Source organism: Oryctolagus cuniculus, chromosome 3, assembly GCF_964237555.1.
Source record: "Oryctolagus cuniculus chromosome 3, mOryCun1.1, whole genome shotgun sequence".
NCBI lineage: Eukaryota > Metazoa > Chordata > Mammalia > Lagomorpha > Leporidae > Oryctolagus > Oryctolagus cuniculus.
In genome coordinates, this window is record NC_091434.1 from 904,932 (window position 1) to 919,753 (window position 14,822).

General features: G+C 60.2%; 1 protein-coding gene and 1 non-coding gene across 13 annotated transcripts in view; one reads left to right on the forward strand and one right to left on the reverse strand.

Annotated features, from left to right (window-relative positions):
* ANKMY1 (ankyrin repeat and MYND domain containing 1) overlaps nucleotides 1-14,822 on the forward strand; it is a 43,301-nt gene that overhangs the window by 24,510 nt on the left and 3,969 nt on the right. For 5 of the 12 annotated variants that reach the window (XM_051839336.2, XM_051839341.2, XM_051839343.2 and 2 more), the window contains 5 exons: nucleotides 641-754; nucleotides 986-1,151; nucleotides 3,553-3,612; nucleotides 6,832-6,910; nucleotides 7,599-7,759. In XM_051839336.2, coding sequence (XP_051695296.1) covers nucleotides 641-754; nucleotides 986-1,151; nucleotides 3,553-3,612; nucleotides 6,832-6,910; nucleotides 7,599-7,759 — 580 coding nt within the window. Of the gene's footprint in view, nucleotides 1-640; nucleotides 755-985; nucleotides 1,152-3,491; nucleotides 4,947-6,831; nucleotides 6,911-7,598; nucleotides 7,760-8,567; nucleotides 9,244-14,822 lie in introns of those variants that run through there. The other 7 variants (XM_051839339.2, XM_051839344.2, XM_070069936.1 and 4 more) reach the window with 5 other exon arrangements.
* Nucleotides 10,072-14,311, reverse strand: LOC103347317 (uncharacterized). The gene is made up of 2 exons (XR_011387033.1): nucleotides 13,044-14,311; nucleotides 10,072-11,636 (listed from the first exon to the last, which is right to left on the reverse strand). It is a non-coding gene; the product is annotated as an uncharacterized protein (transcript).

A 14,822-nucleotide genomic window follows, 5' to 3' on the forward strand; every position in this document is an offset into this window, starting at 1 on the left:
TTGCCAGGCAGTTTCCAACGCCATCCAATCACAGCCTGTTGCCAGTCAGGCTCTGTTGCTAGGCAGTTTCTGTTTTCAGCGGCCATCTTGGCATGACCTTGTCACCTCCTCATTCCACCACGGAGGGCCGTGGCTAGAACCTCTCATCACACAGAGCAGGGCCAGTTATAGACGTGAGTGCACAAGGTTGTCTCTGTGCACCACCACTGCGTCTCCCAAGCTGCCCCCGCCGGAGCCCGTGGCCTGCTGGCTACCACTGGGAACTCTGGGTGGCATGAGAGTTTCCCTGCTGCCCCCTGGAAGTTTCTAGATGGCAGAGGATAGTGGCGTTTTGTCTGTTCCTTTCCAAGACATCTAATCTGTCCCTCTCCATTGTGTGGTGCCAGTGGGGAGCCTTGACGTCACCACGCAGCTCAGCGGCACCTTCTTGCCCCTGGCTGCCCCACCCTGTGTCTGTGATTGGCATCTCAGGGAGTGAGTGCGGGTGACGGCAGTGTCCGGGCAGCACCTGCCCTCCCACAGGTGGTGTCCTCAGGCCGCTGTGTCCACAGGCCTGTGTTGAGGACAGAGCCCAGGAGGCCCCTGTGCCCCCTGCTGGGGGGTGTGTCCTTGTGCCTCCCATGTGCCTCTTCCTACACAGGTGGACGAGCTCATTCGCCATGGGGCTGACATCCTGAAGCCGGTGACGCTCACACAGGGGGACAAAGTGGCTGTGGGCACAGCTGTGGACTACGGCTACTTCAAGTTCTTCCAGGTATTGCCTTGAGTGTGTTGCTGTCCCAAGCAGGACCCTGGTGGGGGCCTAGTGCCCCCTAAGGCCCCGCCCTGTCGTAGCAGGGCCCTGTCCCATGCTGGGTGTGGCTGTACCTGCCTCCATCCACCTCCAGGACAGCCCTGAGGTTGGGGGGGGTGCCCAGCATCCCAGTCACTGCCACAGTGGCAGGGCCGGATCAGGCGGGGCGGGTGACCCTCCGGCTGGCCACAGGACCGGAAGATCGCACACTGCCCCTACCACGCGCTGATGCCCGCGGAGCGAGAGACGCTGCTGGCCCGGAAGAGGTTGCTGGAACACATGGGCACCCAGCTGCGCCTGGCCGTCCTCGCCAAGGAGAGCCAGTGGGATGCCAGGGCGCTGTGCCTGAGCAAGAGAGGTGGGTGGGCCGGCGGGACACCAGGGCGCTGTGCCTGAGCAAGAGAGGTGGGCGGCCAGCGGGACGCCAGGGCTCTGTGCCTGAGCAAGAGAGGTGGGCAGCTGGCAGGACGCCAGGACGCTGTACTGGAGCAGAGAGTTGGGCGGGCCGGCGGGACACCAGGGCGCTGTGCCTGAGCAGAGAGGTGGGCGGCCGGAGGGACACCAGGGTGCTGTACTGGAGCAGAGAGGTGGGCGGCTGGCGGGACACCAGGGTGCTGTTCCTGAGCAGAGAGGTGGGCGGCTGGAGGGACACCAGGGTGCTGTGCCTGAGCAGAGAGGTGGGCGGCTGGAGGGACACCAGGGTGCTGTGCCTGAGCAGAGGTGGGCGGGCCGGCGGGACACCAGGGCGCTGTGCCTGAGCAGAGAGGTGGGCGGCTGGCGGGACACCAGGGTGCTGTTCCTGAGCAGAGAGGTGGGCGGCTGGAGGGACACCAGGGTGCTGTGCCTGAGCAGAGAGGTGGGCGGCTGGAGGGACACCAGGGTGCTGTGCCTGAGCAGAGGTGGGCGGGCCGGCGGGACACCAGGGCGCTGTGCCTGAGCAGAGAGGTGGGTGGGCCGAGGACGGACCCAGCAATTGTGCATTGAGCTGCAGCGGACGTGGGGTGCAGCTGGCTCTTTCCGATGCTGATTTCCTCTCCCTTGGGTAAATTCCCAGGAAGGGGATGGCTGGGTCACGTGGCAGGTCTATACTCAGGAGGACTCTCCTCTGAGGAGTCCGCATCCTGTCCTCCACGGTGGCTGCACCAGTTTGCATTCCCACCAACAGTGGTTAGTGTCCCTTTCTCCCCACATCCTCGCCAGCATCTGTTGTTAGTTGATTTCTGTATGTGGGTGATTTTATGTGGGTGAGGCGAAACCTCATTGTGGTTTTGATTTGCATTTCCCTGACAGCTAGTGATCATAAAAATTTTTTTCATGTGTTTGTTGCCTGTTTGGATTTCCTCTGTTGAAAATGTCTGTTTAGGTCCTTGGCCCATCTCTTAAGTGGGTTGTTTGTTTTGTCGTTGAGTTTCTTGATCCCTTTGTAGATTCTGGATATTAACCCTTTATCAGCTGCACACTTTGCAAATATTTTCTCCCATTCTGTCGGTTGCCTCTTCGCTTTGCTGAGTGCTTCTTTTGCAATGCAGGAGCTTCTCAGCCTGATGTAATCCCATTTGTCCGTGTTGGCTTTAGCTGCCTGTGCCTCTGGGGGCTTCTCCACGAAGGCTTTGCCTGTGCCAGTGTCTTGCAGAGCGTCCCCCATGATCCCTAGTAATTTGATGGTATAGGGGAGTAGATTTAGGTCTTTGATCCGTGTTGAGTGGGTTTTGTGTAAGGTGTAGGGTGGGTCCTGTTCTATATTCCTGCACGTGGAATCCAGTTCTCCCAGCACTGTTTGTTGAAGAGACTGTCCTCCCTCCAGGGGTTGGTTTTAGCTCCTTTGTCAAACATAAGTTGGTTGTAGATGTGTGGATTGACTTCTGGGTTTCTTTTTTTTTTTTGACAGGCAGAGTTAGACAGTGAGAGAGAGAGAAAGAGAGAGAGAAAGGTCTTCCTTCCATTGGTTCACCCCCCAAATGACCGCTACGGCTGGCGTGCTGCGCTGATCTGAAGCCAGGAGCCAGGTGCTTCCTCCTGGTTCCCATGTGGGTGCAGGGCCCAAGCACCTGGGCCACCCTCTACTGCCTTCCTGGGCCACAGCAGAGAGCTGGACTGGAAGAGGAACAACTGGGACAGAACTGGTGCCCCAACCAGGACTAGAATCCAGGGTGCCGGTACCATAGGCGGAGGATTAGCCTAGTGAGCCACGGCGCCAGCCGACATTCTGGGGTTTCTATTCTGTTCCATTGGTCTGCACATCTGTTTTTGAGCCAGTACCGGGCTGATTTGATGATAACTGCCCTGTAGGAGGTCTGAAATCTGGTATTGTGAAGCCTCCGGCTTTGTTTTTGTTGTTTAAGGTTGCTTTAGCTATTTGGGGTCTCTTGTGTTTCATTATGAATTTTAGCATCATTTTTTCTAGATATGAGAAGCATTTTGTTGGTATTTTGATTAGGATAGCATCAAATCTGTAAATTGTTTGTGGTAGCTGGACATTGTGATGATATCGATTCTTCTAGTACATATACTTCAAATGCTACAAAACATTGTTGAATAATATTAAAGACGATCTAAATAGATGGAAAGGCAGCCCGTGATCATGGATTGAAAACTTACTGTTGGTAACAAGGGAACTGCTCCCAGACAAGAGCAGGCTCAGCACAGCTCCTCCAGGATCTCAGCTGTCAAGTTCTCTCCCGTTCACGTGGGGCTGCAGGCGCCGTGATGGCAGCAGCAACCTCGGGCCGGAAGAACAACGTTGGAGTCCCCTTCTCCAGTTTCAGACGAAGTCGGTGCCACACAGAGCAGAGCAGCCGAGTGGAACGGAGGGCCCCCAAGTAAGCACACATTTCCGTGCTTGGCTGGTTTTCAGTGAGGGCCTTGACGTCACACAGTGGGATGAAGACGGGACATGTGCTGGGGCAACTGGGCGTTTGTGGTGGAATGAGAAGGCCATGCCAAGATGGCCGCTGACAATGGAGCCTGCCTGGCAATAGGCTGTGATTGGATGGCTTCGGATACTGCCTGGCAACAAGGTGTGATTGGTTAGGGCATAGACCGCCCCTTGACTGGATTGGCTGCCTTGGCTATATAAGCTGCTGCACCAACTGAAATAAATGAGTCTGTGGGCTGCTTGCCTCTGGCCTGCTTTCACCCAACTCCCGGGGTCTGTGTGGTGACTCCACGCCTCTTGCCCCACCATGCTGTTCCTCTCAGAATGAATCCACAGCAACAGGCATCCACAGGCAGAAGAGTGACGCCAGCCACCCTCCTCCTCGCCCCCTACCACAGATGGCTGACCTTGGATCAGAGACCTAAGTGTGGGGGCGTTGGAGGGAGAGCTCTTGACCCTGGACTTGGCCGGGTTCCTGGGTTTGATACTGAAAGCCTGGACTGCACGCATGATCAAAATGAAAGCCTTTAGTATTTTAGAGGCCGCTGTGGAGAAACTGCAAGCACAGTTCACATAGCCCCCGTGAAGAGAGAGGGCCTGTGCCAGCCATGTTCCTCGCAGAGACCTGTGTGACCCCGAGGCGAAGGCAAATAACCAGGCCTCAGGATGGACAGGGGGTGGCAGGGACTTCACGCAGCTCGTGCGAAGTGCAATTAAAAGATACGCTCATTTTGGTGCAAAAAATGGCCGTGCATATGAGTGTGAGTAGAAATTTCTTCAAAAAAGACACTGATGGCCAACAAAACAAGCAACGATGCTCAATACTGAGTTACTGGAGCTGCACAGACTGCACTGAGGCATCACCTCGCCCCGGGTGGGGTCTGGCCCCACTGTCAGGCGCTCAGTCTGAATGTGGGGCTTGGAGCCGGGGCCTTGCACTCAGAAGAGACACACACACACTCGCACACACACTCACACAGACACACCTACCACCACACACGCACTCACACAGACACACCTACCGCCACACACGCACTCACATATAGGGACACCTACCACCCCACACTCACACATAGACAGACACACTGACATACACACCACACACATATGCACCCACACACATACACACCACACATAGACACACCCACTGCCACACACACACATATGCACACACATACACCACACACACTATATATCGCCCATACCCACACACGTACACACACATATGCACACACACATATGCACACACACCCACCCACCCATCCCCCCACACACCCCCCACACAAAAGCACCCTCCACATACACACAACTTACACACACACCCCACACACATATGCACACACACACACACCCATCCCCACACACACACCCCACACCCATAAGCACCCCCCACGTACACACAACCTACACACACATACACACACATATGCACACACACCCCCCACCCACCCATCCCCACACACACCCCACACCCATAAGCACCCCTAAATACACACAACCTACACACACATACCACACACATGCACACACACAGACCATACACATAAGCACCCCCCACATACACACAACCTACACACACACATGCACCCCACACACATATGCACACACATGCACCCCACACACATATGCACACACACATGAACACACACACCAATCCCCCCACACCCCACACACATAAGCACCCCCCCACATAACAACCTACACACACATACACACATATGCACACACACACCATACACACATATGCACACACACACACGTGCTTCCTGCCTTGCTCCGCAAACACTGCCTTCAAGGCCGTCACAGACCAGCCCCTGCCCAGCTGAGGGTTTTTTTATAGTCAGACAGCACTCACAAGTGTCAGGAAGTCGCAGCGCTCAGTGTGGCTGAGGCTGTGGGGAAGTCGCAGCTGGTGACCGTGGAAAAGGCTGTAACGCTTTGGGGGGTGGCCCGGCTGCGCCTCGGGGCGTTAAGCATGGAGCCAGTCTGTGGCCCAGCCATTCCCTCCTCTGCCTGCCGTTAGCCACAGTGACGAAGACACCATCCATGCAGAATCACAAGTGGAAAGTGATACGTGCCCAGCAACCGGTGAACGAAGGACCTGGGGTCCCTCGTGGGTTGCCATGTCGCTCAGCCGCAGGGGGGGGCACGGGCCCTCGCTTGCCAAGCGGGCGAGCCTCGGCATCAGCGCTGGTGGGAGGAGCCAGCGGTAGGAGCCCCCGCGTCTTGTGATTCTGTTGATAGGAAAGGCGCGGGACAGCAGGGGTGCTGTGGAGGCAGAGGGACACCGTGGTTGCTCAGGGCCGGGGGCCGGGAGCCAGGTGGTGTTCTGGGTGCTGGCCGTGTTCCCCAGCTGGTGGTGCTGGTGCTGGCCCCAGGGGGCCGTAGCATTGTTCATTGACACGGGGGCTTTGAGTGATCTCCCCGTAAAGTGGAGTTTTGATAACAGTCCCGCCTCTGTGGCACACGGAAGTCCCTCTCTCCGTTGTCACACACCTGGATTTTGGAGAAGTGACTGACAGCCGACGCTGTCACAGACCAGGCTAGAAGCACTCCCCTGTCCTGTGGCTGCACTGTCGCACAGCAGCGAGGGGAGTGGCCTTGGGCGCTGGGCGGGCAGGGAGGGTTGGGCGAGGAGCAAGGGGCGCCCACCGTCTCACTCCGGGCCGGCTGCTGTCTCTGAGGCTCCTGACGTAAGGGGCAGCAGGCCTGTGGGACCAGCTTTCTCGTGGTGGCTGACATGGTGTTCAAGGACAGGGAGCTGAGGCCCGTGGTGGCGCCCTGTGTGGTCCTGTGGAAGTTACTGCTCGGGGGTTCTTGGCTACTGTGCCCCTGCCGCCAGCTGCCAGAGAGCAGGCCAGGCGTGTCCCCTCTGCAGAGGGGCTGTGAGCTGGGCAAGGCTGAGAGTAGCTAGTGTGGTGGCCAGGGGGACCCTGCAGGGGTGAGGTGTGGATGGCCAGTGCAGGTTGACCGGGAGGCTGCAGATAAGAGGGCGTGGGTGGGGGTGTGGGGGGAGCCTGAGGGCTGAGCCCCCTCCCGGGAGCCTGGGCCCACCCCACTCTGCCTCCATGCTCCTGCTGCGGTGCCTGCCTTCCCGCAGTGCGCAGGGAGGTGGCGTCCACTGTGCTGGCCCTACCCCGTTGCTGACGTGGGTCTGTTGCAGCGGAGCTGATCTCGAGCCACAGGCTGAGGAAGAGGAACTCCAGCCTGCCCAGGACGCTGAGCATGGAAGAGCCGGAGAGGCAAGTGCTGCCCGGGGCCCGGGGCCTGGGGCCCCCCACTCCCACGCCCACACAGGACAGCTTCCCTCCGTCTGACCCTGCAGTGCTGGGCCCTGCCCAGGCAGCCCTGATCACGCTGATACGACGTGAAAACCTGGTTCCCTGGTTCTGCAGAGCGTTCTCTGCTCCTTTCCTTAATAGGCCCTGAGCGAGTGACTACGCAGCTGTGTGTGCACAGCCCCACCTGCAGGGCTGTCAGAGCTGTGTGTGCACAGCCCCACCTGCAGAGCTCCCAGAGCTGTGTGTGCACAGCGCCACCTGCAGGGCTGTCAGAGCTGTGTGTGCACAGCGCCACCTGCAGGGCTCTCGGAGCTGTGTGTGCACAGCGCCACCTGCAGGGCTCTCGGAGCTGTGTGTGCACAGCGCCACCTGCAGGGCTCTCGGAGCTGTGTGTGCACAGCCCCACCTGCAGGGCTCTCGGAGCTGTGTGTGCACAGCGCCACCTGCAGGGCTCCCAGAGCTGTGTGTGCTTGGCTGAGTTGGACCTGTGTCCTGTGTCCTGCTGTATGACCAGTGTGGTTTGCTAGCTGTGGCACAGGACCACAGCAGTGAGCAGAACAGTGCGTTCTGTGTGGCGCTGCTCGGGACACGGGTCCCAGGCAGCTCCTGGTGGGGCGCAGGTTCACTGAGCCCGGCCCCTGCCTTGCAGCGTCCCCTTCTTCAAGTTCTGCTACCACTGTGGCCGCTCCATCGGGGTCCGCCTCTCGCCCTGCACGCGCTGCTACGGGATCCTGACGTGCAGCAAGCACTGTAAGACCAAGGCCTGGGCCGAGTTCCACAAGAAGGACTGCAGTGACTTGGTGGCCATCGGTAGGTCGGGGTGGGCGGCGCTGGCTGGGCCTGCGGCCTCCACATTTCCTCTAGGACTTCCCGAGTGGCCAGGCTGGGCTGTTGGGCCCTGCCCCGTGTGACAGCAGTGTCCAGGGAGCTGGGACTGGTGCCTGGGCTGCCGTCCTCCTATGGGCTCTGTTCATACCTGGGGGCTCTTTGTTGGACACCCCTGCCCCTTGACCTCTGGGCACTTGGTGTTGGGGCTGCTTCTGGGGGTTTCCTCTCGGCCTACCCCCGGTCCTGTGTGATGGTGGACATCCAGAGGTGTCTGTTTCTGGGCTCCGTCGAGGCAGGAGATGCCCGAGCCTGGGTGTGGAAGCTGTGGGGTGGCTTCCGCCTTGAGCCTTTGTGGGTGCCGGGTCCCAGGTGGGGGTGCAGAGGAGCCCGGGGCCACCTGAGCACCCTCTCGCCACACTCCTGCCCTTGCACCATGCCCGGGAAGCCGTGCCTGCCCGTCACCCACATTCTGTCCTGGTAAAGCGGGTTCTCACCGGCAGACACCTGCCGTGGGTGCACCCCTGACTGGTCACAGCCTCTTGGCCCGCAGACCCTGGGGCAGGCGGCCCTTTGCCGAGGCGTGCTCACAGCTAACACTGGGGCCTCCTGTGGAGTGGGCATTGTGGGGCCAGGACCAGGGGCTGCAGCCCTCAGGGTGGGGCTCCGGCACCGCTGTGGCTGCGCTGGGGCAGAGCGCTCTGTCCAGGGCGTGGGGCTCGGCGGCTGCAAGGCCAGGACCAGGGCCTCCTCTTCAGGCTCCCTCTCCCCTCCCCCACACCCGTTCCCCCAGGGCCCTCTCCCGAGGCCGAGCTCTGGAAGGGGGAAGGATCCCTGTGATGGAGGAGGGAGCAGCGCTGGAGGCCCATGGCCAGGGGAGGGGCCCAGGGTCACGCCCCCTGCCTGCCGCCTGCCCCTGGGGCCACCTCTCGGCTGCTGGACCTGGCGGCCACCTCCAGCCCGGCCCAGAGTCTCCCTCTGACCTCGCAATAAAGTGGCCCCCAGGGTGTGCGTTCACCTGCACCCTGGGACAGGCCTCCAGCTTCTAGAACTTCCGTACGCTGTGTGCTGGCCATGCCCCTCGGCCCTCACCTCTGCCCTGCGCCCCGCCCCCGGCGGCTCCAGCCACTGCCTTCCCTGGGCTAACGGCTCCCTGCTGCCGCCCGCAGACCTCACATTTGGTGTTCCATGTGCGTGTGCTGTGTGAGTGTCCGCCCCATGCCGGTGTGTTCTGGAGGACCATGGACACGGCACTCAGTGGCCATGAGGGGGAGGGCACAGGGCACCAGGAAGGAGCCCTGTCAGGGCAGACACAGCGATGGACCTGACCCCTGCTCTCTGGCGCTCCTGGGCTCTGCGCCGGGGGAGGGTGCTGTGGGCAAGGCGGGGTCCACGTCCCCATCCCAGGTCCTGCACTTTACAAACACCGTGCTCAGAGGGAGGATAGGGAAACACGTGTGTGGGCCTTGCCCAGGAATAGAGTGGGCAGGGGAGGGAAGGGGGGGTGGGGAGGGAGAGGAAGGGAAAGAGGGAGGGGCGGGGGAGGGAGAGATCCTCTGAGCCTCGGCAGGAGACGGAGCCCCTCCCCATCGCTGGCCTCTTAGGAGGTCAGAAAGAGGAATCCTTACTTGGTACCACCCCTGGGTCCTGGGGAAGGGGTCATTTGACTGACAGGTGGAATTACACAGGGCGGGGAGGTGTGGATTCCAGCTGTGGCCCGGTGGAGCTCCCTGCTGTATCCCACATGAGGGGCGCCAGGCTTTTCAGGGGGCTCCCCCTGGACGCAGGGCTGGGCCTCTATACCCCAGCATGGGCCAGGCGCCGGCCACAGGTCGTCCCAGAGGTGAGCTGGGCCCCTGCCATTCTGGGTGCAGGGGCTCGGCGAGGGGTGGATGTGGGTGCCCCAGCTTGCACGGCGTCTGCTGGAAAGGGAAAGGGGTACAAGGGCGCTGCAGAAACTGTGGGAAGTGGAATTGGAAGCTGAGTTTCTTGGGGTGCGCGTTTTCCATGAAGTGTTGAGCACCCTGCCTTGCTGGTCCTGTCCTGGTCAGAGAGTGTGCAGACAGAAAAGCAAGCAGGAGTCACTGAGGGACTGACCCCGCCAGCCCAACTGCACTTGCAAAGCGCAGCTGCTCCACCCGGACACACACAGAACATGGCAAGGGCACACGGACACGTGTGAGGCTGCCAGGAGGACCACCCCTGTGTGTTCTCAGCTAGGCCTGGAAAATCCTTTGCCATTAAATATTTTTCTACATCTTCCCTAAATTAAAAGCACTTATTTAAAGTCTTGATTATGTAGGCAGTGTAGGCTTATTGTTTATAAAAGGCAAAAATGAAATATTCCTCAAAGACAAGAATTTTGAGCTTACACTTTCATCTGTGCTGGAACCTGTGCACACACATGCACTTTCCATGTAACACATCCTCACACTTGCACACGTGCACTTCTGCATGTATGCATCCTCACGCACACATGTGCACTTTCTCATGTACACATCCTCACCTGCACACATGTGTACTTTCCTATGTACACATCCGCCCACACATGCACATTCCCATGTATACCTCCTCACGTGCCTGCACACACGTGCATTCACATGTGCACATCCTCACACCTGCACACACCTGTACTTTCCCATGCACACATCCTCACACCTGGACACGCATGTACTCTCCCATGGACACATCCTCACATACATGCTCACACATGCACTCACGTGTACACATCCTCCCACCTGCACACATGTACTTTCCCATGTACACATTCTCACACCTGGACACGCAGGTACTCTCCCATGGACACATCCTCACATACATGCTCACACATGCACTCACGTGTACACATCCTCCCACCTGCACATATGTACTTTCCCATGTACACATCCTCACACCTGGACACGCATGTACTCTCCCATGGACACATCCTCACACACCTGCTCACACATGCATTCACGTGTACACATCCTCACATACCTGCTCACACGTGCATTCACATGTATACATCCTCACACACATGCTCACACATATGTACTTTCCCATGTACACATCCTCACACCTGGACACGCATGTACTCTCCCATGGACACATCCTCACACACCTGCACACACATGTACTTTCCCACGGACACATCCTCACACCTACACACACATGCATTCACATGTACACACCCTCACACACATGCTCACACATTCACATGTGCACATCCTCACACCTGCACACATGTGCACTTTCCCATGTGCACACCATCACATACCTGCTCACACGTGCATTCCCATGTACACATCCTCACACACATGCTCACACATGTGTGCTTTCCCATGGACACATCCTCACACCAGACACGTGTACATATCCTCACACACATGCTCACACAGCTGCACCCCATAGTTTCTCATGAGTACTTCATACACTGCTGACTGGTTTCTGTCAGCCGCCTACTTTCTACACTCTGCGTGTCAGCCAGCGTGGTGCCTGGTTGTAGGCATGCCATGATGTGTTTTCACGCCTTAAAGGGTGTGTACACGCGCCGTCTCCTGTCTGTTGTGCCCTTTGTGAAATAAGTCAGTGTTAGCAGTGTGGTCGACTGTGTTCTCAGAGTGCTCTTTGAGGTTCAGGTGGCGGGCGAGGGTCCCTCTGCACCTCTCACTGCTGAGCTGTGGCTTCCACGTGGCTTTGTCCATGTGCAGAGGCGACCCCCCCCATTCCCTTCTGTTGGAGAGTTCAGCTTCCTGGCATTGAGATGGCTCTCCAAATGGTAGCAGTCCTTCCTGCCTTGTATGGGCAGAACCTTCTGGCAGCTAGAACTTGGCTGTGCCGAGTGCTTCTCCTTCGCGTTTCTGAGCTGTCCCTGGAGCCTGACCTGCCGAGGGACGGGTGGATGAGGAGTGGCGGGCACTCATGGCCTCACGTGCCCAGGTCTTTACAGCCGCTTTGTGCATGACTGTGATAGTCTTGCTCATAAGGCACGGGAGCCTCCTCGCTAGATCTTCCCCCAGATGGGCAGTGGACTGGGTGCCCCTCCCCTGGGTCACACGCGCCTCCTGTCCTGGGTGCTGCAGGTGCCCCTGTGGCTGTGCACCTGCCGACCAGACCTCCCTCTCCTCAGGGCCCCCGAAAGGCACCAGCCACCACCACTCTTTCCGATGAATTAGCGATTGTCAAGACCAGAAATGTCTTGGGGACTTGTGCCCTTTGTGGGCTGGCTGGGTGCCCAGGGCCCCCAGGTCCCGGCCCCTAGGGCTGAGGCAGGACTGTGCTTGGCTCCTGGGCTGTCAGAGATCACTCGTCCTCCTCACCGGGCACTCAGCACAGCTCTGCCCCCAACGCCCGCTCAGTCCAGCCACTTCTAGAACCTTTTGCCATCACCTCCCCTGTCCTACTTGTGGTCTCACAGCCCTGCCGGCCCCAGGGCAGCTCCTCCCACCCTTGCCTGCTGGGCCCAGGGCCTCCCAGCAGCCACCATGCCCTGCTGCCCATGAGGCCCGGCCCAGCTGCCTGCCCCTTGCTGCTCCGGTCTCCTCTCTGGGTCACACCTGTAGGGAGCCCGTCCTCTGTCCCTGCTGCCTGAGAGCCTGCGTGCCAGGGGAGAGCTGCGTGGGATGGTGGCTGCTAGATAGGGGGGTGTGGGCAGGGGCTGGGACTGAGTCCAGCACTGTGTCAGCAGCTGGGGGCCCTTGCCTCTGCCCTGTGTCCCCCACGTGTTGGACGGCAAACTCTGCCAGGCAGGAGCTGTTGGCTCAGGGCGGGGGCCCAGCTGCTGACTCAGTGGCCGGCACATGGAGGCCACATCCCCCAGTGGACAGGTGGCTCTGCAGGGAGGTCCGTCCCTCTCATGGTCACATGACGACCACATTGTCCCCGCACGTGGTGAAGGAGACCTGCACCGTGGCCACTGTGGTGGCTGCCACGGTCTCTGCAGGTGGAGGTGGCGAGTCCTTCGGCCTGGCAGCCTTAGGTGGCAGTGGCGGAGGGGACAGTGGTAGTGGTGGCAGTGGTGGCTTTAGGTGGCAGTGGCTGTGGCAGTGATGGGCACTCGCGGCCTTGTGGGCACACAGTGACTGTCTCTCAGGTGGACACAAGGCGCTCACTCCTCTCCATAGATGATTGGACTTCCACGTTTGCTCTTCGGTCATTCTATAAGTGTGGCTTCATTTCTGGCCCGGGAACCTTTACCTGTTGCTTGCCCTCGCCCAGCCTGGTCCCTGCCTGCTGGCTCCAGGGTGCGTCTTCCTACCCAGCCCCCGCTCCACCCTCACAGCCCCACGACCTCTGACGGCTCCAGCCACAGCTCTTCTTCCTCTTCATTCACTTGGAGCATCCGGTTTGCCTGGGATTTGGTTTCCTCCATCTTCAGAATATTCCAGAACCTGGCCAGCTCTCCCGGAGTCGTAGCAGTCACTGCAGCGTCTGGGGAAGGTAGAGGGACCGTGTGACCCCCAGCCCCGCTGTGTGCATGCCAGGCCTCATGTGTGGGAGAGGCCAGCAGTGCCCAAATGGGGGAGCAGCTGGGTCTGGTAGAGAGCCTCGGGGTGTCGCCGGCTCTGTGGTCAGCGTCCCCTCTATGGGCCAGGCTGTCGGAGTCCAGCGCCCAGAGTGCTCTGAGCAAGCGGCACCCACCCCTGGGCTACCACCCCAGGCCCTGCCCTTCCAGAAAGTTCTCAGCTGCTCCTGCGCTGAGCTCCGGAGGACTGAGCGGACCACCTGCCCCGGCCCCTGCTCCAGCCCCTGCCCTGGGCTCTGCTTCCTCCTCTCCCTCCCCGGCGTGTGTCCTGGGGGCTCTCCCGGCCCGGCCTGTGGCTCTCGTGGGTGCCCAGCCCTTTTCTGCCCCAAGGCCCATCCTGGCTCTGCAGGAAGAAGCAGGAATGCTGGGGCCTTTTCTGCCCTCCCCGGACACACCCAGCCGGGGAGTCCCTGGGGTGGAGACGCTGGGGTGCTGGGGCTTGAGTCTGCCCTGCTGGGAGGACCTGGTGTCCCCTCCCTCAGGCTGAGGCCAGCAGTCCGCCCCCCTGACCCTCTGCTGTCTGCCCTGCTCCTCCACAGCCCCCGCGCGCCTGGACTCTCGGGTCCTCTCCTGGGCGGGACTGGGCTCAGCACCAGCTCACGGCCCCCCACCCCAGTCTGGGGAGGAGGCGCGGCCGCCTGCCCAGTCCCACGGCGTCCATGAAGTGAGGCTGGATGGGGAGGGCAGAGGGCAGGATTCGGGTCTGATTTGGAAGGGAAGCCGGGCCAGAGGGGCTGTGGAGAGGCAGGAGGAGGCAGCAGTGTCCGAGCTGGACAGGCCCCTGAGAGACAAGGACCAGGCAGGCCGGGGACCCTTGGGTGCCGAGGGGCTGACGGGCCCCACACGGAGGGGCCCCATTTCAGACTGGGGCAGGGTGGGCTGCCCTTTCGGGGAGTGGGCAGCTGCCTGGAGCTTGGCCAGGTGACCATCAGCGGGGGCTGCCAGTGGAAGCAGGTGTGGAGTCTGAGAGGGGAGGAGGCCGGGGTGGGGCTCGGGTTCCGGCCCAGAAGACTGTGATGAGACAAAGGGCCCGGAATGTGTGGGCGTCTGGAGCCCCGTGCTCTGTGGAGGTGCAGGCAGCATAGCTGAGGGCCCAGCCTGCTCCCCCGGAGTCCCTGTGCCCCGCCCGCCACAGCCCAGGCCTGGCTGCCTTCAGTGACCACCCCTGCTCCTCCCGCTGCGCGGGGCTTGTGCTCCTCACGGAGGCTCGAGGGACGCGGATCCACCTGTGCGATATTAAAACTAGAACCACGCCACGTCAGGGGGCCACAGGGGGCACAGGGGGCCTAGGCCCCTCGCCTTGCCTTGTCCCGCCCTGGAGCTGGGCTGGCAGCCGCCCGTCACACCTCCCATGTGGCGGGCACTACTGCTGCCCAGTTAAGAGTCCTCTGAGAGTGGAAGACAGATGCAGCGGGCATTTCTCCCCGCAGTGGTCGCCGTCTGTGTATGCCGTGTGTGTGTGTGTGTGTGTGTGTGTAATCTCAGCTCTCCTGTCATGCTGCCTGTTGTGTCCACGTGGGAAGCCTCACGTGTCCCTTGTTGTGT